Source organism: Oncorhynchus kisutch, linkage group LG19, assembly GCF_002021735.2.
Source record: "Oncorhynchus kisutch isolate 150728-3 linkage group LG19, Okis_V2, whole genome shotgun sequence".
NCBI lineage: Eukaryota > Metazoa > Chordata > Actinopteri > Salmoniformes > Salmonidae > Oncorhynchus > Oncorhynchus kisutch.
Window position 1 is genome coordinate 7418230 of NC_034192.2, and position 22208 is coordinate 7440437.

General features: G+C 42.3%; 2 protein-coding genes, 1 long non-coding RNA gene, 3 other non-coding genes and 1 pseudogene across 6 annotated transcripts; 6 read left to right on the forward strand and 1 right to left on the reverse strand.

Annotated features, from left to right (window-relative positions):
• Positions 1-60: 60 nt before the first annotated feature.
• Positions 61-6786, forward strand: LOC109910325 (ankyrin repeat domain-containing protein 16-like). Its single transcript, XM_031797384.1, is given in 8 exon segments — positions 61-774; positions 777-1005; positions 2917-3137; positions 3244-3286; positions 3468-3576; positions 3790-3951; positions 4053-4131; positions 6560-6786. Coding segments are annotated over 8 exon segments (1056 nt in total). The 5' UTR covers positions 61-716; the 3' UTR covers positions 6715-6786.
• Positions 1122-1209, forward strand: trnay-gua (transfer RNA tyrosine (anticodon GUA)). The gene is given in 2 exon segments: positions 1122-1158; positions 1174-1209. It is a non-coding gene; the product is annotated as a tRNA-Tyr (tRNA).
• On the forward strand, positions 1753-1840 carry trnay-gua (transfer RNA tyrosine (anticodon GUA)). Its single transcript is given in 2 exon segments — positions 1753-1789; positions 1805-1840. It is a non-coding gene; the product is annotated as a tRNA-Tyr (tRNA).
• Positions 2596-2683, forward strand: trnay-gua (transfer RNA tyrosine (anticodon GUA)). The gene is given in 2 exon segments: positions 2596-2632; positions 2648-2683. It is a non-coding gene; the product is annotated as a tRNA-Tyr (tRNA).
• Positions 3137-3868, reverse strand: LOC116354989 (uncharacterized). Its single transcript, XR_004204185.1, has 3 exons — positions 3757-3868; positions 3448-3588; positions 3137-3306 (listed from the first exon to the last, which is right to left on the reverse strand). It is a non-coding gene; the product is annotated as an uncharacterized LOC116354989 (long non-coding RNA).
• Positions 6787-8851: 2065 nt separating the features above from the next.
• Positions 8852-19804, forward strand: LOC109910324 (rab GDP dissociation inhibitor beta-like). The gene is made up of 11 exons (XM_020509485.2): positions 8852-9263; positions 15030-15137; positions 15471-15570; positions 15943-16077; positions 16373-16571; positions 16898-17029; positions 17359-17458; positions 17563-17734; positions 18102-18246; positions 18330-18384; positions 18518-19804. The coding sequence occupies exons 1-11, from the start codon at positions 9219-9221 to the stop codon at positions 18671-18673; spliced, it is 1347 nt and encodes a 448-aa protein (XP_020365074.2). The 5' UTR covers positions 8852-9218; the 3' UTR covers positions 18674-19804.
• A 567-nt stretch (positions 19805-20371) lies between these two features.
• LOC109864562 (ankyrin repeat and SOCS box protein 13-like) lies at positions 20372-22075 on the forward strand (annotated as a pseudogene).
• Positions 22076-22208: the final 133 nt, after the last annotated feature.

Consider the following 22208-nt stretch of genomic DNA (forward strand, 5'->3'; position numbering starts at 1 on the left):
TTGTAGATAATTACTGAGATTGCGTTACACTCTACAATAGCAACTGTGCTTCCTAAATTATTTCTCATAGGATGCATGTTTTTTTTTATAGCTTACCTTTACATGTTTTAGCCTATCGTAAAAAGAAAAGTAGATTTTTGGCCTACAATTTAAATACTTTACTTATATAGGCCTACATCATTTTTGGCAACTACCATTGCAAGCAGAAGTTATTATTGACAAAGTCTAAATCAGTTAAATGTAATACACCTCAACCTATGAATTATCATTCAATATAAGTTATTTTGAGAGTAATGAATATCAAAAACTACAACCCCCAGTGCACAATTCTGCTACAGCCTACTGGACGATCAGAGTGTATTACCGAATTTCTTGCAGGAACATGCTGCAAGCTATTTTAGCCCATAGCCTATGGTAGAACAGTGTTGTCCATTGCTTTAACGTATTATTGTCAGGTATTAAGATTACATTTCCCGTCTTTTGCGTTTTTAAGGTAAAAAGTAGAGTAGAACTCAATTGAAATGTGTAGGTTTTTGGTTGACCAACAATTTAATCTATTTGTTACCATTTAAGCTACTTGTCACCCAAGCTTCTGATCAGAAACAGCATCAAGCTAATTTAGCAGTTTAAACGGTGTCAAATAGTTAATTTTAATACATGTATATGTTCAATGGATGATGAGAACGCATTGAAATATTTAATCAAGCTTACCCAGAATGGCGAATTGTGCACACTTAAAAAAGAACTTGGTGGCAACATTGTTGCACATTATGTCAACAAAAAACATTTCGGGAAATCGGGTGATACATTGTTGCATTATGCCGCCCGTCATGGCCACTTGGACATTGTGCAATTTTTTGTAAAAGAGATTGGGATGGACATAGAGCTTTACAATACCGACTACAAAAGAGCTCTGCATGAAGCTGCATCCATGGGACAGCGGGAGTGTTTGAGCTATCTGCTCACTGAAGGAGCCAAAGTAGACTGCTTAAAAAAAGCTGATTGGTGAGACATACATTAACACACAAGCCACGTGTAAACATTAAGACAACGTTATTCTTTATGTCTCTTTTTAGTAAAAGATGTATTGAAAAAGACATTTATTTCGAAGCATTTTATCCCCTTCGATAGCTCAGTTGGTAGAGCGGAGGACTGTAGAGGCTAAATGCTGAAATCCTTAGGTCGCTGGTTCAAATCCGGCTCGAAGGAAAATATTTTCGTCGGCCCATGTCATATCAATTCGAAGTTTTTTCGTTATCTGCATAAATGGAGGAATAATAACTAGTAACAGCAGTGGTGACTGTGTGCGCGTGTGTCATGTATACCAAATAACAAATAAGTTGTTCTAAGATTCAATTAAAGTTCTGGTTTCAATTGATTATATAGGTACTGATTAATTGAATGACCAGAGTCAAATTCATTAGAGACCAAATGGAAGCAACTGGCCGAAACGGGGAAGGACTACCAGAATTTGGAGAGGCTTGTTTTTTTTCAGTTGCTAAACGTTTTGCTACCTTGTGTACTAACGAATACGATCCTGCTTTTTCTGAATACGTACATCTCCATTCGATAGCTCAGTTGGTAGAGCGGAGGACTATAGAGGCTAAATACTGAAATCAAATGGAAGCAACCGGCCGAAACGGGGAAGGACTACCAGAATTTGGAGAGGCTTGTTTTTTTTCAGTTGCTAAACGTTTTGCTACCTTGTGTACTAACGAATACGATCCTGCTTTTTCTGAATACGTACATCTCCCTTCGATAGCTCAGTTGGTAGAGCGGAGGACTGTAGAGGCTAAATGCTGAAATCCTTAGGTCGCTGGTTCAAATCCGGCTCGAAGGAAAATATTTTCCTCGGCCCAAGTCATATCAATTCGAAGTTTTTTCGTTATCTGCATAAATGCTTACTCACTAACTCTCCTCAACAATGCATTACAATATCAATCAAGAATCAAATGCCAAGTCCAAAAATAACAATACAAAGTAATACAACCCCTTGTGAGATGTATACAATAGAATAAATTGTATGATTTATAAAATAATATATGTCCAATTATGATGACTGTTATATAAGTAGTAAAGTGAGAAGTAACTTGGTATAGCAGTTTAAATAGAGTAATAATAACTAGTAACAGCAGTGGTGACCTTGTGTGCGTGTGTGTCATGTATACCAAATAACAAATAAGTTGTTCTAAGATTCAATTAAAGTTCTGGTTTCAATTGATTATATAGGTACTGATTAATTGAATGACCAGAGTCAAATTCATTAGAGACCAAATGGAAGCAACTGGCCGAAACGGGGAAGGACTACCAGAATTTGGAGAGGCTTGTTTTTTTTCAGTTGCTAAACGTTTTGCTACCTTGTGTACTAACGAATACGATCCTGCTTTTTCTGAATACGTACATCTCCATTCGATAGCTCAGTTGGTAGAGCGGAGGACTGTAGAGGCTAAATACTGAAATCAAATGGAAGCAACCGGCCGAAACGGGGAAGGACTACCAGAATTTGGAGAGGCTTGTTTTTTTTCAGTTGCTAAACGTTTTGCTACCTTGTGTACTAACGAATACGATCCTGCTTTTTCTGAATACATACATCTCCCTTCGATAGCTCAGTTGGTAGAGCGGAGGACTGTAGAGGCTAAATGCTGAAATCCTTAGGTCGCTGGTTCAAATCCGGCTCGAAGGAAATATTTTAATAGGTCCATTTAATTTAGGTCCATTTAATAATATGTATATGAATATAACAAATCATTAAATACTACACAAAATTGGGGTGGGAGGGTGAGTAAAAATAAAATAAATATTCATTGTAATTGCATTTGTGGCCCAATAAAAACATTTGTTCACCGAAAAATGACCTCACAAAATGCAAGATATGTGCAACTCTGGTCCACCATCGTGACCCACCTTTACTTTCAGGACCCCTCTGATGATGGCCTGCACCCGGAGGAACCTGGGTGTGATCCAGGAACTGCTGTCCCACAAGGCCGATCCCACGCTGAAGAACAAGGACGGCTGGAACTCCTTCCACATCGCCTGCAGGGAGGGAGACCCAGCAGTCATACAGCACCTCCTACTGGCCAACCCGGAAGTCTGGAGTACAGAGAGCAAGACGCTGAGGACTCCTCTGCACACTGCAGGTAATCACTGTGCTAACAAATCAGACATGTCACAGGTGTTTTGAACAATATGCATAAAAAAATTCTGGTTCATTACCCCTTCTCTGTCTATTCTCTGTTCCTACAGCGATGCATGGCTGTGAAGAAGTGGTCAGCATCTTGGTACAGAGGTGTGTTTGTCAATGTTTGTCTGTGTGTGAGAGGAGGTATGAATTAGGATAGTCTCTCAGAGGATTTGCATACTTATGAGAAGGCATGCTAGAGTGTCAGTGTTGTTAATCTGTGTTAGTGTGATCATGTGTAAGTGTGTGTGGGTGTAGTGCTAACTGACCCTCACTTCTCTGTTTGCAGGTGTGGTTATGTTCCGGATGGCAGGGACAGCTGTGGGGTCACTCCCTTTATGGACGCAGTGAGGAACGGACACATATCTGTGGCCAAGCTACTGCTGGAGAAGCACCAGGTACACTGGAGACTGGAGGAAAATAACATTTCCATCTATCAAAACATATCTGAGATAAATTAAATTTGCACCAAAATATCAACTTGTCTGTATCTCACTTAAATTCCACCATAGTCCCCTTGGGAAAATTAATCCACCTCAACCACTCCAGTACCGCTGGACATTGAATAAGATACTGACCTGTATATACTTGTATTCTCGTGTGTCACACAGGCCTCTCCGACTGCAGCAGACATCCTCGGGGCCCAGCCGGTGCACCAGGTTGCAGTCACAGCCCAGGAGGAGGCGCTAGAGTTCCTAGTGAGGGATCTCGGAGTGGACGTGAACCAGACAGCCACTGACATGCAGCTCACTTCCCTGCACTACGCTGCCAAGGTTAGCTCTATTCTGTAATCATCTATTATCAGGCCTATCCTGTACATAAAGACAAATTGTGTGCATAATAATATATCATGCCTGATATTTTATATTTTCAGGAGGGCCACACCAACACAATCAAAACACTCCTCACATTAGGAGCAGACCTTCACGTCAGGGACAAAAAGGGAAGAACAGGTACTGTAGAGAAATGGTTCCCAAACTGTGGGGCGAGGGGTCGGCACGCCCCCCCCCCCCCCCAAAAGGATATTATTACATTCTTTTTTTTAAAGGAACTCAATCCGGCTTTAAACTGAAACGTTTAATAGTAGAATGCACAAGATGTAATTTCAAAATTGGGTAGTGCATCATCAGTTCCTCTTGTCATGTTAGTCTTCGCATACCTTAGGGAGCTATTTGTAACTTGTCAAAATGTCCAAATCAACTAGCCCATGTCAGCTAACGTTTTTTAAATGTATTTGTCACATGAATACACATTAAACATGGTAAAAATGTATAGAATTGCAAGACAATTTGCTTTAAGACTGCAAAGTTTCTTTGCACCCCATGACAAAATGTGTAGAATTGCACGAAAAAAGTTTTAAACCTGCAAAATTCTCTCCACCAACAAGAGGGGTGTGAACAGTTTGTATCATGAACAGTGCTTGTGCAGGGGTGGCGCGGGATGTTTCCCAATGCTGGAAGAGTGAAAGAGTTTGGGAACCCCTGTGTAGAGGCTAAATGCTGTATAATTCTACATTATGATAATTGCACTTTGCTTGTAGCAATACACTTTAATTAAAACAACTGTTGCAGGCCAAATCTGAATTTGTGCAACAAGAAAAACTGGAGATGTAAGTTTACATAATACAGGGAACAGGATGCGTTCTAATTACATAACTTCTGTCTAGCGTATGCAAGTAGTTCTGGCATTAGACCCAATTCTCAAACCACTCTATTTAAAAAAAAAAGTTTTACCTTTATTTAAATAAGCCAGTCAGTTAAGAACAAATTCTTATTTCAATGATGGCCTAGGAACAGTGGATTAACTGCCTTGTACAGGGGTAGAACGACAGATTTTTACCTTATCAGCTTGGGGATTTGTTCTTGCAACCTTTCGGTTATTGGTCAAACGCTCTAACCACTAGGCTACCTGCCGCCCCATATGGTCACAAGTACAGTTGATCTTGAATGCAGGTCATTGAATCCTATCCTCGGGCACCCTGTGTTAGGGGTCATCACAGGTCCAAAAAGTTGGACCCGTTCCAAAATGGATCTGGGGCTTTCCCACCCGACCTGATATGCATAAAGTAATTTTCAAAAAACCTGTTCAGATCAGAGAGTAGAAAGAGCGGGAGAAAGAAACCTCAGACTGGGCGCTGCCAGCTCCATCAATAAACAAGTGATATTGGCGAAATGATTCACATTTAGGCCCTACCAGTTCCTAAAAACTGCCTATAACAAATTACATAAAAATATGTGTTGTGTTTCGAAGGGTAGCATATTCAAAACTTCATAGCCTATTGTTTCATTGGTTTTTACTGTCCTCAAACATTAACTGTCCAACTCACCATTTAACTGTTGGAGATTTGAGCGCTAAATGCATCAGGGCATTGCATGCATACAGGCCTAGACGTCCACTATATGATATTATAAAAAATCTATATAAAGGAAGAAAAGCTTGGGCCTAGCCTAAGAGAGAAAGATAGAGGTATGCTGCTGCCATGTTCCCAACACTGACATGCATTTCTTTATACTCGTCAGGTGGAACTTAATTTGGCAAAAAGCAACACGTGTGTCATATTTAAAGAACTGGTTTAAACCTTTACAAACGTTTTGAACAGACTAGGCCTATATTGTAGCAACTACTCATCAAATGACAGCAATAGGCTAAAGCTATTTATTTCACAACAGGCCTACTTTTAACCTATGTTAAACTAAATATGGAGTACAAAGTTAAAAAAGACAGTTAACTTAATTTAGCCAACAAAAATGTCTCAACATAATAAAACAAAACACTTTTAGCATATTTAAAGAACTGGTTTAGATTCCTAAACAGGCCTACAAAAATAATGATATACAATAATAATAATAAATATGAAAATAAATAAAAAACCTGAATAGCGAGTTGCACTCAGTCCATTTGGCCAAGCCAACTCACTTCTCATCTTTGTCCACTACAATATGAAAGCTTGTCCCTGAGGACATTCCCCTTGTCACCTTCTTTTCACTATACTATTTCTCCTCTAACTTTCGTTTTACTTTAATGAAAAAGGCCTCCATCTTAGCAATCAACAGTAGCCTAGTTCAAGGCTCCTTTCACGTGTGAGGTGAGCAGGGGTAACCAGTTTCCGCTGGACATAAGCTACAAGCTCATTCAGTTTTCATCACCTCACACACATTAAATTAGCAGAGGATGGATCCACCCGAGACCCGTGGCAATTATATCAGACCCGACCCAGATCTGAGACAAAAATTTGGGTCCTGGGTTGGGTCTCTGAATTTTGGGTCTGTTGGACCCATGAAGAGCTCTACCCTGTGTGTGCAATGTGCAGATCTCTGCGCCAGAAAGTATCTGACATTGATTAATTAATCTACTGCCTGTGTCTCTCTGTGCTTCCCCCAGCTCTTCATATGGCGTGTATAGGGCAGCATGCAGAAGCGGTCAGGACACTCCTACAGCTGGGGCTAGTAGATGTGGTGGATGCCTCGGGCACCACTGCTCAACAGCTTGCCAAAAAAAACGATGTGCTCAGAGTGTTTGAATGTGATTTGACATAAACTACTGTCTAAATGGAGAATCAATAAACTATGGACATTAATGGTATTCTGAATGGCAGACTAATAACTTCATATAATTTCTTTCTGTGTGGATTTTGTTGATGGGGATGAAACCAATACAGTGCCTTCAGAAAGTATTCACACTTTTACTTTTTCCACATTTTGTCATGTTAAAACGTGGGATTAATACAAATAAAAAACAATGGATATATATTGAGTAGATAAGTAATCAACTCCCTGAGTCAATACATGTTCGAATCACATTTGTCACCAATTACAGCTGTGAGTCATTCTGTGTACGTTTCTAAGAGCTTTGCACACCTGGATTGTACAATATTTGCACATTATTATTTTTTAAATTCTCTGTCAAGTTGATTGTTGATCATTGCTGGACAGCCATTTTCAAGTATTGCCATAGATTTCCAAGCCGATTTAAGTCAAAACTGTAACCAGGCCACTCAGGAACATTAAATGTTGTCTTGGTAAGCAACTCCAGTGTATATTTGGCCTTGTATTTTAGGTTTTTATCCTGCTGAAAGTTGAATTTGTCTCGCAGTGTCTGTTTGAAAGCAGACTGAACCAGGTTTTCCTCTAGGATTTTGCCTGTGCTTAGCTTTATTCCGTTTCTTTTTATCCTAAAAAAACTAGCATACCCATAACATGATGCAACCACCACCATGCTTGAAAATATGAAGAGTGGTAGTAAGTGATGTGTTGTGTTGGATTTGCCCCAAACATAACACTTTTTATTCAGGACAAAAAGTGAATTGCTTTTGTTGTCGAAATTCTTTACAGGGACACTCAAATTCAATCTTAAATTAATCATTCTTTATTATCAGCATTCTGAAGAGGTTCCAACCAACTCAATTCACCAAGTACACATGCCGATCAGGAGCTCTACCTGGGGCAGTCCCGGTAGTTCTCTTATATACATACAAGTTATATTTGCATGATTTAGCTTATTCATCATTCATAATTTATTCATCATTAACGTTTGCTTCATTCACGTGACCAACCAATACTGGGTCATGCATGTGACAGACTAATACCTCACGAGGCTTCTTCTCTCGAAGTTGAGACCTTGAAACTGAGATATCCCTTGTTCAAAACAAGGGTCTGGGCGTACTGCCAAATTGTAGATACTAACAGTGAGGATTCATTCAATCACTTGCATGAATACAGAAATTGGTTATTAGAAAAGGACATGAAAAGAACACAGAACTTGGTTATTAGAAAAGCACAAACATAAAATGTTCCATCACACTTTGCCAAATGTTTTGCACATTCACTTTAGTGCCTCTTGCCCACACCTCCAACAACACTTCTTGCACTTCTTGGTCTCCCATCCAGGGACTGACCAGAACTAAGCTTGGTTAACTTCAGAGGCAAGCCAGCAGCAGAATGCAGGGTGGTATGCTGCTGGCTCTTTGTAATGACTGGGTGTATTGATACACCATCCACAGTTTAATTAATATGCTCAAAGGGAAATTCAATGACTGTTTTATTTTTTTTCTCTCCTACCAATAGGTGTCCTTCTTTGCAAGGCATTGGAAAACATCCCTGGCCTTCGTGGTTGAATCTGTGTTTGAAATTCACTGATTGACTGAGGGACAGAGATTAAGTAGTCATTCAAAAAATATTGCTAAACAATATTATTGCACACAGAGTGAGTCATTGCAACTTATTATGTGACTTGTTAAGCACATTTGAACTCCTGAAATGATTTAGGCTTGCCATAACAAAGGGGTTGAATACTTATTGACTCAATTTTTTATTAATTAGTCAAATGTTTGGTAGTGTCTAGGCCAGTGACAAAACAAATCTACATTTAATCCCCTTTAAATTCAGGCTGTAACACAACAAAATGTGGAAAAAGTAAAGGGGTGTGAATACTTTTTGAAGGCCCTGCATGTGGCAGTTTGGAATATGAAGGATTAAAGAAAGGATTAGGGGAGTTTTTATGTTGTTATGATTGTGTGAGTTTGTTACCTGACCTACTGACTCACCAAAGCAAACTGAGGATGCAATGTGGACTGGATCCTGTCCATCCGGAAAAGACTTGCTAAGTGAACCAAGGTGATCTATGCATAGCAAACGCACACACATATACACACACACACATGGGAGAAAACATACACACACGGTATAATGGGGCTAAGGACAATGTCAAAGAGGACACACCTCTGACAAAATAAATACTCAGTTTAGGCAGGTGGTGGAGTACGGTAGCTACAGTAGACTTTTACAAATTACAAGACGAATAAAAGCACGATTCTTATGAAAAATATATGTCGGGAAATGTCCATTGATAAGTATATAATCGATTCATTATCAGTACCCAGAAATGTGAGAAATGTTACCGTTATTGACATACTATAGGCTCCTCCCCTACAGTGAAGCAGAATCGCTTGACGTTGAACCGCAACCTCTTTCGTTTCCAGCTTTGCAGATCTCCATTTTCTTCGGGCCACTATTCAGGAAAAGAGGAGAAAACACCTGGGAAAATGAATGAAGAATACGACGTTATCGTGCTGGGTACCGGACTGACGGTGAGAATAATTGTACCATGCCAGTTCGTTCCTTGAATAATCTAAGCGATGCTCAAGAGGCAATATGTTCCTTCAATTGCCACTTTGTCGAGCTTTGCTAACCCGCTACGGCGCTAGCTAGCGTAGTTCAACTATCGTCTGGGCCTAATAAGCTAGCTAGCTAACTAACTACTGTCAGTGGTCACGTCTGTCAATGTTTGCATTCACAAATATTTTTCTCAATGAATTTAACTTTCGGTAGTTAGCTAGGTAACTACTAATACGTTTAACCTCATGTTAAGGTGGTGCCTCGGTCTCATATTCATGCATGCTGTTTATAAATCAAGTGTGAAAATCTAGCTGGCATTGGTAGCTAATTGGTTAGCATGATAGCTATTGTAGCTAATGCCAGCTTTGTTTAGGCTAACGTGTCCCAGTTTTACAGTGTATTGTCCTTTTTTATTTTGAAAAAGTTTGCATATGCTCTCATGTTGAGTGTGATACAAAGGTAGTGTAATTTTCGAGTTGAATACTAATTTATGTAACGTTACCATCACCATGCGATGAAGCTTTATTCATGAGTGCTTGGATTTTTCAACAGGCGGTGGTTTTGGTTTGTTTTGGGGAGGAGATTCTCCCCGCGAGTATTAGTTTAGTTATTGTAGTTAAACTGTAACTAGTTAGCTAATCTAACTGGTGTACCTATAGTACACTGAACAGAAATATAAACGCAACATTTTCAAAGATTTTACTGGAGTTACAGTTCATATAGGAAATCAGTCAATTGAAATAAATTAGGCCCTAATCTATGGATTTCACATGACCCAGAGTACAGATATGCATCTGTTGGTCTGGTTTGACCACCATTTGCATCATGCAACGTGACACATCGCCTTCACATAGAGTTGATTGTGGCCAGGGGAATGTTGTCCCACTCCTGCGCAAAGTTTTTGGATATTGGCGGGAACTGGAACACGTTGTCCTACGCGTCGATCCAGAGCATCCCAAACATGCTCAATGGGTGAGATGTCTGGTGAGTATGCAGGCAATGGTAGAACTGGGACATGTTCAGCTTCCAGAAATTGTTTACAGATCCCTGTGAAATGTGTGCATTATTCTTAAACATGAGTTGATGGCAGTGGATGAATGGAACTAAAATGGGCCTCAGGATCTTGTCACTGTATCGCTGTGCACTCAAATTGCCATCAATAAATTGTGTTCATTGTCCATAGCTTATGCCTGCCTACCATAACCCCACCGCCATCTCAGGGTTTCCCAAACTCTGTCCTGCACTGCACGGCTTACTGAAGTAATCAAAGCAAAAAACCAAAACGTGCACCCAGGGGGAGCCCAAGGACCGAGTTTTAGAAACCCTGATTTCGCTAGCTAGTTTCTCAAGTTGATTCAGCAGTACTAGTTATTTACTTTGTATCCACTAGCCAGCAAATTATATTTTTATCAAAGGATATTCTGTCACGGATATTAGTTCTCGTACATTTTGTAGCTAGCTCACAAGAACATACATGGAATCATTGAGAGAACCAAAATGACCAATAGTATGTTGTTCCCACTCCTTTACTCAGTTGTAAAACACTCAGTCGAGGCATGACAGGAAAAACTTGATAGAATTTAATGTACTCTGAGGCCTCACTTGGATGATCTATTTACAGTTTCCTGTCTGTCTCGCATGTCTGACTCAGGTGGGGGTGTGTGTTGTTAAAAATAACAGTTCAGCAATAGAACACACACACACACACACACACACAAGAAGACAATCATACTGTTACATTGGGAAACAATCCATTGCCAAGGTTTGAAAGCAATACTTTCACTGATATAGGTCCAGCTAGTTCCTTTGCTGTCAGTCACACTGACTGTCACATTCCATGATTACATAACTTAGGAATTCCATATTCCATCCAGGAATTGTGTGAAATCGTTCAGAATCCTGTGCAGCCACGTTTTGTGTAGTCCACTCCAACAGGATGTGGCAGTCAGGAAGACATTTTGGCTTGTCAGCGTAGGAGTAGGCAGCCTGGTTGAGAGTGTTGGCTTTTGGGTTCGTGACTCCTGTGTTGTTTTAGACTGCAGATGGGTGTGGTTCGGTCGCAGAGGAACTGAGAGTACAGGGCAAGTTTAAGTTCTACAAAAGCCAAACAGACCGTTGTCAGAGCTCTGAGGCATCATGTTGACCTAACTGGCGCCATATACTATGATACAGTGGTACGAAACGAGAGAGCGGCTTAGTTCCAACTGATGCAGGTCAACCCTAGCAAGTATCCAGTTCTGTTGGGCAATTATTCAAGCATCTCCCTGCCCGACACACACTCCACACTGATTGTGGTACATGTGGTTCCTCTTTGTGGTTGAGAAAGACATGGTGGGGAAAGGAGAACTGGCTGTTCTGGGATATGCCTTTATTGTATGTATCCTCCTCCCTCTGCAGCTGGGGCCTAGCAAACATCTACCTCTAGTCTCCCCAGCATCTGGGACTTGGCTGGTGTGGATTGTGGTGTCCTTGTCTGTCTGTCCCCATACTTAATGGATGGGGGTGGCAGGTAGCCTAGTGGTTAGAGAGTTGGGCCAGTAACTGAAAGGTTGCTAGATCGAATCCCTGAGCTGACGAGGTAAAAATCTATCGTTCTACCCCTGAACAAGGCAGTTAACCCACTGTTCCTAGTCCGCCATTGTAAATAAGAATTTGTTCTTAACTGACTTGCTTATTTAAATAAAGGTTAAATAAAAAAAGAGGCCCAGGAAGGCATGCTCATCAATATTATAAGCCCCTCTTTTACACCACCACTTGATACGGTTGGTTGTCATGTGATGCCATTAATCTGATTTCATTTTGGCCAATCACCTTTTTCCTAATAGAAAAAGGTGATTGGGCTGCAGTAGCGGATGAAAAATGGCGGCTAGATTTAGGTAATAACTTTGAATGTCATTCAATTAGAGCAAGGGAAGAAGATGTGATGGTTCTTGTACTGTGTGTGGATCCTGACAGTGTGCAATGACATTACAGATGTTGGATCCCAACCTTTTGGAGCCACACATGAAGGAGTTGTGGGGAAATGTCAGCCAGGGTGGCACTAGCACACAGTCACTCTTGTTCCTAGCGTGACTCACACTGTGGCCTTTTGAACTTCGGAGAGCCGCCCAACACTTTACCATCTTCAGAGTGGGCCTCAGTCAATCACTCGTCATAAAAATCCACCTGCTTTTTATAGGGCTGCTGTGTTAAAGATTTAACTGTGAAATCCCCCCCCCCCGACTTCAATGTGTTTTATTGGTTGTGTTTGACTCTTCTTGCATTGATGATTGATTTCTTCCCATCTCTTAGCCTGAGGTTGTGATGCCTAGGCTACCCCCAGCAGAATGTCAGAGCCTACAGACAGTAGGGCTGCCTGAGTCACATGCCACTCAAAATTGTGTCTGGGAGGCATCCATTTACTGCCATATATTCTGGAAGTTACAGCACCAAAAAAACTATAATAATGTTTTGTCAAACACCAGATAGTGAAATGTGTTGTTTAACAAGGTCAACCATAGTAGAACGGCGCCCCTGGAGCAAATTGGGCTTAACTGCCTTGACACGTCGACGGGTTTTTCACCTTGACGGCTCGGGTAATCAAACCAGCAACCTTTTTTCCTTACTGGCCCAACACTAACCACTTGGCTACCTGCCACCTTCCATGTGTATTTCATGGATTTACAAAACCGTGATGAGAAACAAGGACAATTTTATGCCACACAACCAAATTGAGTATAGACCTCCAGCCTTTCTCTGATTGTCTTCCTAAATTAATAGGGAAATATGAACGGCTTGCCTTACCACATGGTGGAGTTTAGACATTTGCTGAGGTATTTTTCTCTAACTTGAAATCCCCAAGACACGTTTGGACTTTCAGTTGCACCTTTTATGGTGCCCTTTTCCCACGAAAGAAATACATCTAATAATTGGTACTAAAATGGTAATTTGGTCATTATGGATGGAACATCAAAGGCAAGTGCCGAAGGCATTACCTGCACCTTTTTCTAAGATGCCCTTTATGAAAAATACATTCCTCATGTGCTTGTGGTAGACTACCAGTCAGTGAGATGAGCACATGCTTCCACTGCGGATCTGCAGCACAGGCAGTCCTGCATCTCTTTAATCTCACGTTGAGTGACATCAATGCTTCTCTCTGAGAGTGGACATAGATTTTTTTCCCCCTGAGAGACCTGACCGGTCAGTGCTTTTTTTTTTGCTCAGTAAAAGTCCTTGTTTGTCTAACGTTAAGGCCCGTGGTCTGAAAATGCAGTGGTGAGGAAATAATACTGTCCTTACTTTAAACTTGCCCAGCTCCAGACAGAGGGGTTAGCACAGGGCAGGCAAGTGGGTCAGGGACTCTGTATCCCCACGATGATGGGAACAGCAGAGGTGGGGTGCTGTTTTTGTACACCAGAGCCCTGTCCTAAGTTGCCCTGATCTGAATGCTGCGGACTCTAGGGAGATGGAGACTAAAACAATAGCCACACCAGAGTCACTTCCTGTGACATAATGCATTGTGTAAGACCTGGCAGCAGTGTACACCAGGAGTCTGGAATTATGCTGCTGTGGTGTCCTGTTTGTTGTATTATTAGTCATTGTCAACACAGTGTAGCCTATTTTCCGCTGGCTGGCCGGCCGTACTGTACCAGGCAGTCCGTGATTCTTGACTAACTTTTGCCTTGACAGAGGAACTCGAATCGCAGCCTAGCACTGCTAAGAGAGAAACAGAAAGCTGCTGATCGGCAGCTTGTTGTACTATCTAGCCTAAATTCCATCTTTTAAATGGAGCGTGAGTTGAATTGGACGCTCAAACCTACTCTCCTCTCTGCATAGCTCCCCTCTTCAGCGGCCATTGCTAAAACCCTTTATTTTGTGGCGACACTGTCACTAGAGACCGCCTCTACTCTAGAATGACAGAGAATGTTGAATAGAGTTCTGTGTTGTAGATTCTGGAATCTCCTTCTCTACTGTTAACCAAACTGGAGCTCATACTGAATTAATTATGTGACTCTGGTCCCACCCACTCTCCTCCACTGCCCTCCTTATCAAAAGTGGCAAACACACACACCAGAACTGAGGCCATCTTCAGTCAAAGCCTTAGCGGGTCATGGTAGTTAGGCTACATAAGTCTACTCTCCCAGAAGATTCAACAGTAGATTTAATGTTTGTCTGTTGTGTCATATCAATCCTATTTTTATGAAATTCCTGCTTATTAGGCTAAATGATTGCTTACACTATATAATCAGTGTTAATCCATCTTAAGTACACACACGGCAAGCAGAGGGGAAGCATGGATAGACCACTAGCATAAGCTATCATTATAGAGACCCTGCCAGCTGGACTGGTCCACTGTTGCCAGCCACACAGTCAGTTATCAGATTGGAGCATGAAAAGACAGGGAAAAACCAGACAGGGACCACATTCATTACTTTGACTACATCTGTGACAAAGCCTCAAATGTTTCCTTGTCTAGTTGAATCTGGGCTGTGTGAAATGTGAGGCTTTTAGTGCATTTTCTGGCGTAACGAGACCGTGACTGTCTGTGCATCTGCCATTATGAAACACAATCCTATCTGGAGAAGAAGAAAAAACCTATACCAGCAATATTCATACAACAATACAATCTCAAACATGAAAATCAATATCTAGGATTCAATTATCATTCCAAATGTTTGACCTGTGCGATATTGGCAACTATCCAGGTTTAAGTGGATTTGCGTGATGCTCAAACCCCTCTCCTGTCTCTCGTCCAATAGGAATGCATCCTGTCAGGAATCATGTCGGTGAAGGGGAAGAAGGTCCTGCACATGGACCGGAACTCCTACTACGGGGCAGAGAGTGCCTCCATCACTCCCCTGGAGGATGTAAGTCGACCTCTGTCCTCTGAGGCGCTGACCCATAAGACCAACCTCAACAGGCCACACAAGACACAAACTAAGACTGCACCATTCTCTTACACAAGATAACAGTCAGGATGCCTACGCACCCATTTCCCAGAAATGTTTGTAACCGTATGAATCTGAATGAGGAGGCATGAGAAAGAGAACAAGGAACTAGTCATACTAATCTGAATATCCTTAAAAATGGGTGACGGCACGTGATCATTATAGTCAGTTGCTGCTTATATATGCACTCTGTTGTATTCCTCTTGGCTAAATTGCTGCTTTAACAAAATGGCAAATGATTCTCTCTTTTAGCTGTATAAACGCTTCAGTCTCCCAGGCGCCCCACCGGAGTCCATGGGAAAAGGCCGGGACTGGAATGTGGACCTCATCCCGAAGTTCCTCATGGCCAACGGTAAACACGAATCACTACTTTTTATTATGTTTTATATTAACTAGGGCCTGGAGTTTTCCTGACCATGTCACCAGACAAGGAAAAACTCTGGGCCTTAGAACACTTCATCCTTGGTCTCAGGGGAAAAGAAGGGATGAATACCAAATGTGATTCTGGAATATTCAGTTGGGTCGTGGCCATATTTGATAGTGCGACTGATCTTGTTACCTAGCAATGATTGGATGTGGTTGACAGGATGAGGCAACAGAGAGAACTTTCAATTTGAAGACTAATGAAGCTGTATATGTAAAAGTGATTTTGAATTGGATTGAACTTTATTCTCCCAACCTGTCTGGGAAAGGTAACACTGATTTGTCTGTCTCACCTGTGCAGGTCAGTTGGTCCGCATGCTGCTGATCACACAGGTGACGCGCTACCTGGACTTCAAGGTGATAGAAGGCAGCTTCGTCTACAAAAAGGGCAGCATCTACAAAGTGCCCTCCACCGAGACCGAGGCCCTGGCATCCAGTGAGTGGTACAGGGGGACTATGGGAAATAGAGGAGAGGTTAGGTTTTGTAGTTTATATGTCTGATAAGCTCAGGTTAACTCTGCATACAGTAAACCTTCAATCAAGTCTAATATCCATCCAGCTTACAGCAGTTTAAAACGGTGAATTGTTGACATGTCATACGTCAGAATGTCTTACTGTCACCACAGCTCCTCACAAATAACCTCTTCCTGGTTCTGTATTGTCTTGCTTTTCAGCTCTCAATCATGTAGATAATTAGCTACCCCTGAATAGCACAACTCTCTCCCCTACAGGTCTGATGGGGCTGTTTGAGAAACGGCGCTTCAGGAAGTTCCTGGTTTTCGTGGCTAACTTTGATGAAAACGACCCCAAGACCATGGAGGGCGTGGACCCAAACAAGACGACGATGAGGGACGTGTTCAAGAAGTTTGACCTGGGCCAGGATGTCATCGACTTCACAGGACACTCCCTCGCCCTCTACCGGACAGACGAGTGAGTCACCTGCATCTTCTTATTGGCTGAGCCAGAGATGGAAGGTGTTTGGCCATTTTGGGGTTAACTAAAAAGCAAGAAGAATTACAGGTAGTCTTGTTTACAGTTGCACTACGTTGATTATCAGATTTCAGGATATAGCAATATTCTGAGACTGTGATAAAGGTGACCTGGAATGTCACCGTTATGATATACCGTTTAGATGACATGGTAGCCTCACAAGCACAGGGTGTCAAAGGTAGTCATTATATTTTCCATTCTTTCAAGAAACTTGGTTATATATTCAAAGAAAGCACTGTATTCATTCTTGTCTCTCTCTCTCGCAGGTACCTGGACCTGCCTTGCATGGACTCGCTAAACAGGATCAAGCTGTACAGTGAGTCTCTTGCCAGATATGGCAAGAGTCCGTACCTCTACCCCCTCTACGGCCTGGGGGAGCTGCCCCAAGGGTTCGCCAGGTAAGGCTCAACTCTGACTTCTAACCTCTATCATTTTCCGTCTAGCTGCCTTTTTGTTTCATCCGTGTTTTGGCTTGTTGACTTTCACTATGCAAATAAAGGTTTGACTCGTTTGAATCCAAATACAATGTTCAGCAGTATGCCCAATTATTTATTCTTATTTTGCTGTTGGACTGTTTGAATTTAGATGGGTCTTTTTCAAAGTGCTATTTCTTGAAAGTATACAATAGTATTTTGAACTGTGTGCTTCTAGTTAAAATGGACTTTGTCAGAGAATTGAACATGCTTTACAGAATCTCTCCCTCTCGTTCCCTGTCTCCTTCCTGTAGATTAAGTGCTATCTACGGAGGAACCTACATGCTGAACAAGCCCATTGAGGAGATTGTCATGGAGGATGGAAAAGTAGTGGGAGTCAAGTCTGAGGGAGAGGTAAAAATCTTATTCCTCCCCGGCTTATATAGAGGCCATACTCTTGAGGACTAGAGGAAGGCATGTGTAATCTTGGCGCTAATACTTACCCCCCCCCACCTCAGATCGCCCGCTGTAAGCAGCTGATCTGCGATCCCAGCTATCTAATGGACCGCACAACCAAGGTCGGTCAGGTGATCCGGGTCATCTGCATCATGAGCCACCCCATCAAGAACACCAGTGACGCCAACTCCTGCCAGATCATCATCCCCCAGAACCAGGTCAACAGGAAGCACGGTGAGCCCCACTGCCGGAAGTGGTGTCACCACGCAAGGCCCCCATGGAAACAACGCATGAGATTTATAAATCAAACATGAGAGACCATCTTCACGCTCAACTACCCAAAACTATTGAGTACTCTACTTAAGACTAACATCACGTAAAAGGTGTAAAATAAATGCCTGAGGGGGGTCCCCACATCCGGGTTTAAGGGGAAAGGGAAGCTAGTTTGAAGATACTGTATCCCTGACCCCGCTGAGGGTGAGATGATGGTGAATCAAATGAGTTTTTGATGGACTTAACCATATCACTGCCCCAAATCGCAACCCAACTCAGACAAGGAGCGAAATATTGAATTTACTAATCTTTTTTTTCTTCATCCCAGATATCTACGTGTGCATGATCTCCTATACTCATAATGTGGCAGCACAGGGGAAGTATGTGGCCATCATCAGCACCACAGTGGAGACGGACAACCCTGAGATGGAGGTCAAACCAGCCATGGACCTGCTGGAGCCTGTCGAGCAGAAGTACGAGCCTCATCACTAAATTGTTGGCGTTCTCCCACTAGTCTTTGCTACGGTCATGTTGACGTTGTCATTTCTCTCTGCAGGTTTGTGAGCATCAGTGACCAGTACGCACCAACTGACATGGGTGCTGAAAGCCAGGTGGGTCCATTACTTCTGTTTGTTTCTACTTACCCCAGTCAAATCCAGTGACCATGTGTTAACAAAAATATAATTATTGCTGGTCTTGTTTGCCTGTGTTTAACCATCTGTTGTTTTCTTTTTGTTGGTGTAGATCTTCATGTCCCGTACCTACGACGCTACCACCCACTTCGAGACCACCTGCGACGACATCAAGGACATCTACAAGCGGATGACGGGAACCGAATTTGACTTTGCCGAGATGGAGCGCAAGAAGAACGACATCTTCGGCGACGCAGCTGACCAGTAGAGAAACGAGCGAGTCTGCAACACTCGTGAATATCAGATATTTGCCACCGACAACTGAAATCTTAAAAAAATAAGGAAAACTATCCAAAAAATATAGATAAATGGGCTGGCTGGCGATCCAAGTATATGTTTTGCCCGTTATGGAAGTTCACCCTATATATGAAGTTACAATATAGCATCACTGGAAAAGGGGGCCAAGTGGGAGTTATGCCTTTTATAATTACATTCAGACAGTTGTTGCACTGAACATTGGTATACATACGCCCTACATTTTTTTCATAATGTAACTGATAATTTTCTCTCCTGGATGAGGGCGTTTAGTCCAAATATGTCAAATCAATTGATCAATCAAAAGAAAACAGTACCACGGTGTGGGAGGGTCAAATCCATTTTGTTCAAATACTAAAAATAAATAATGCAACCATGTAAAAGCATAAGTGTGTTGGGGAAGTGAATCATGACATGTGATCAGATCAGTTGTATTTTTCTTGTCAGGTGTTTTCGTTGTTGTGAGGGAGGTAAGTGAGTGGCTTGGCTTGTTCCAGTTTACAATGAAGCAATATTCCTAACAGGCCGTAACCAAAAAAGGGTTTGGCCAGCAAAGCTTCATTTGACCACCAAAACCTTGTGAGAGAGAGGAAGCTTTTAATTGTTTCCTGTTACCAGCTAATATAAATACTCCCATCGATTGTGATGGGGGGGGGGGGGGGGGGCTTGTTTTTTGTTTTCATTTATCAGCTCCCTTGTCCTGGTGGCTCATCTCCAGCCTCTAGCAGACAGCCCTGGGCAAGGCATCTTACTGTACCTAGGCCAAGCCACTGAACGAGCAAGTGTAGTCCAACTACCTGGACCTGTTTGCAGCAGCTTGAGTAACCATAATGTAATAGAATACTATTCTTTCCTTTACTATTAAAAATGAACAGACCCAAGCAGACTGAAGCAGGTTGGGGATTTGTGGTGAGGTTGACTAATTGCTTTAAAAGGACCAAATGTCTACTATGGCAGTATTGATATGACAAGGGCCCTGTTTAAATGTCATCAATGTATAAAAAATAAAAAAAAGATTACAAAAAGACGGTGCTCAAATGATTTCTGTACTGCAAAGTAAAAATTAACTTGTGAAAAAACAAAAGTATTTGTCCTTATTCAGTTGTGAGTCGATGCGAGTATTGCTGTCTGGGCTTTTGTGTGGTCATTTGAGTATTGGAAGCTTTGCCTTTGACACTTCCTCTACTATTTTATGATATCACCAACCTAATCTGTCTGCTGAAGCATCTATGAACTTTGCACTGAAGAGGATTTTTGAGTTATTTATTGATGCAGGTCTAAAAACAGACATGAACAGTCTGATTCTTATGAGAAAGACCATCCTTTAATGAAGTGCAAAGATTACTCTGGATTTGGTGAAATTCTGTATTGGCTGGTTGGTATTAATATGGCAGCCTATTTGTAACCGTTTTAATGTGTAATGGTAAAACGCACTTAACATGGCATGTCCACAGAATCAAAATGCTGTTACATGTTTGGTATTTCAAAGCCCCAAGTAAATCTCAAGCTTAGAACTACAACTCCCAGAAGCCTCTGCGGCTTTCCTGTCCCAATCGTCACATGGACCCTGTTCTGATAAATAAACCCAGTACACTCATGTTGATTTTTGTTTCTGTCACGCTAATATTTCTCAATGGAAAATCCTGCAATAATGGAAATGACAGCGCCATGGCGTTCTAACTTTGGAAATATTGGTGAGCCTTAGATTTGGGCAAACGGACTATCCATTTTTCAATCTGAACTACATAAATTCAAATTATTGACGGAAAGGTGGTGAATGTAAATGTTTGCTTTTATTCACTGCCCAACAATGTTTATTGGATGAACTCATAATTACCCAACCAAAGTGTAAATATGCAGGAGGTCGCGTTTGTGCCAGAGCCTCTCCCCTTCCTACTAGGGTTTTGGGCAGACCGAACTGCTTTTCATGAGGCAGGGCCCTTCAGGTGAAACAGCTGATTGAAGGTGGAGCATCTGTAAACATGGTGACAGTAGACATCACTCCTCTCCATGAGGCATGCATCCAGGGACATCCAAACTTTGCCCGACTGCTACTCGATGCAGGGGCTCAGGTGAGGCAGCTACAGTAGGGCTAAATATATAGAGCTGTGGCAAGAGACACCAATACACCTGGAGCATGTGTAGCAGTAGTGCTCCCCCTCTCTTCATCCCTTCGTCTTTACCCCCTCTCCCCCAGGTGGACGTGAGCACCATCTATGGTAGCGCTCCTCTCTGTAACGCCTGTGCTGCGGGAAGCCTGGAGTGTGCAAAGATGCTGCTGGAACATGGAACCAAAGTCAACCCCTCCCTCACAGCACTCACTGCCTCCCCTGCACGAGGCCTGCATAAAGGGTAAGACTGGTATATGACTGGGGAAATAGTGATAAGGCAGGGTCAGGTGGACTGGAGGAGGGAGAAAACAGGGCAGGAGAGAGAAGACTGACCACGATTGGAGGGAAGAGACTGGTGGAATAGGTTTTAAGCAGAAGGAGAGGTAAGAGGACTGGAGGAAGAGGTAAGGAGAAAAGGGGCAGCACTAGGGCGAGTGAAGTAGGAGTGCAAGAGAAGGGGTGGGTGTGTATAGATATGTGTGAGAACATATCTAATGAAACCGTTTAGTATCTGTCTATATACTGTAGGCAATGCAGATATAGCGAGGCTAATGATAGCGCATGGAGTCTTGCTAGGGGCCTTTGACCTCCAGTTCGGTACCCCTCTACATGCTGCCTGTGCCAGGAGCATGTGGACTGCGCCAGGGTGCTGCTCAAAGCAGGTGAGGGTGTGGACAAAGAGGAAAACATTGTCTCAGGCAACTGCTGTATTCATATCAATGGCTCTGTTCATACGTTTTACATACAAGTATTTGTTATGCTGGGTAGACACTGGAAATTCATTCACAAATCTGCCACAAAGCCACATTTTCCGAAGAAAATGTAAGTATCGACTGTGAACAGAATGTGTTTTCTGTTCAGGTGCCAAGGTGAATGCAGCTAAGTTCCATGAGACGGCTCTCCACCATGCTGCCAGAGTAGAGATGGTGGACATGATTGAGTTACTGGTGGACTTTGGAGGCAACGTGTATGTCACAGACAACGACAACAAAAAGCCCATAGACTACACCAAGCCTGGCTCCCACTGAACAATACTTATAGTATTATAAAGTAAGTCTAGAGGCAATAATATTTTCCATTTGTGATTCTCCATCCCTTATGTGACTTTAGTCATTGTGGCTGTCTGGTTATCTCTATCTCCTCTGAGTCTGCAGCAACTTAGCAGAGTGGCTCTGAGGACATTGCTGGGTGCCAGAGCTCTGGAGGTTGTTGCTGGGTACTAGATCTGGAGATCGTAGGTCAACTGGACATATCTCAATGTACCATCAGCTACATTTTCTGAGACATGAGGAGTGCTGATGCTGCCTTATGAACTGACTCATGTATGGATTCCCACAGGAAAAAGCTTGAATACTATGTTTGGGCACATCTCATCTT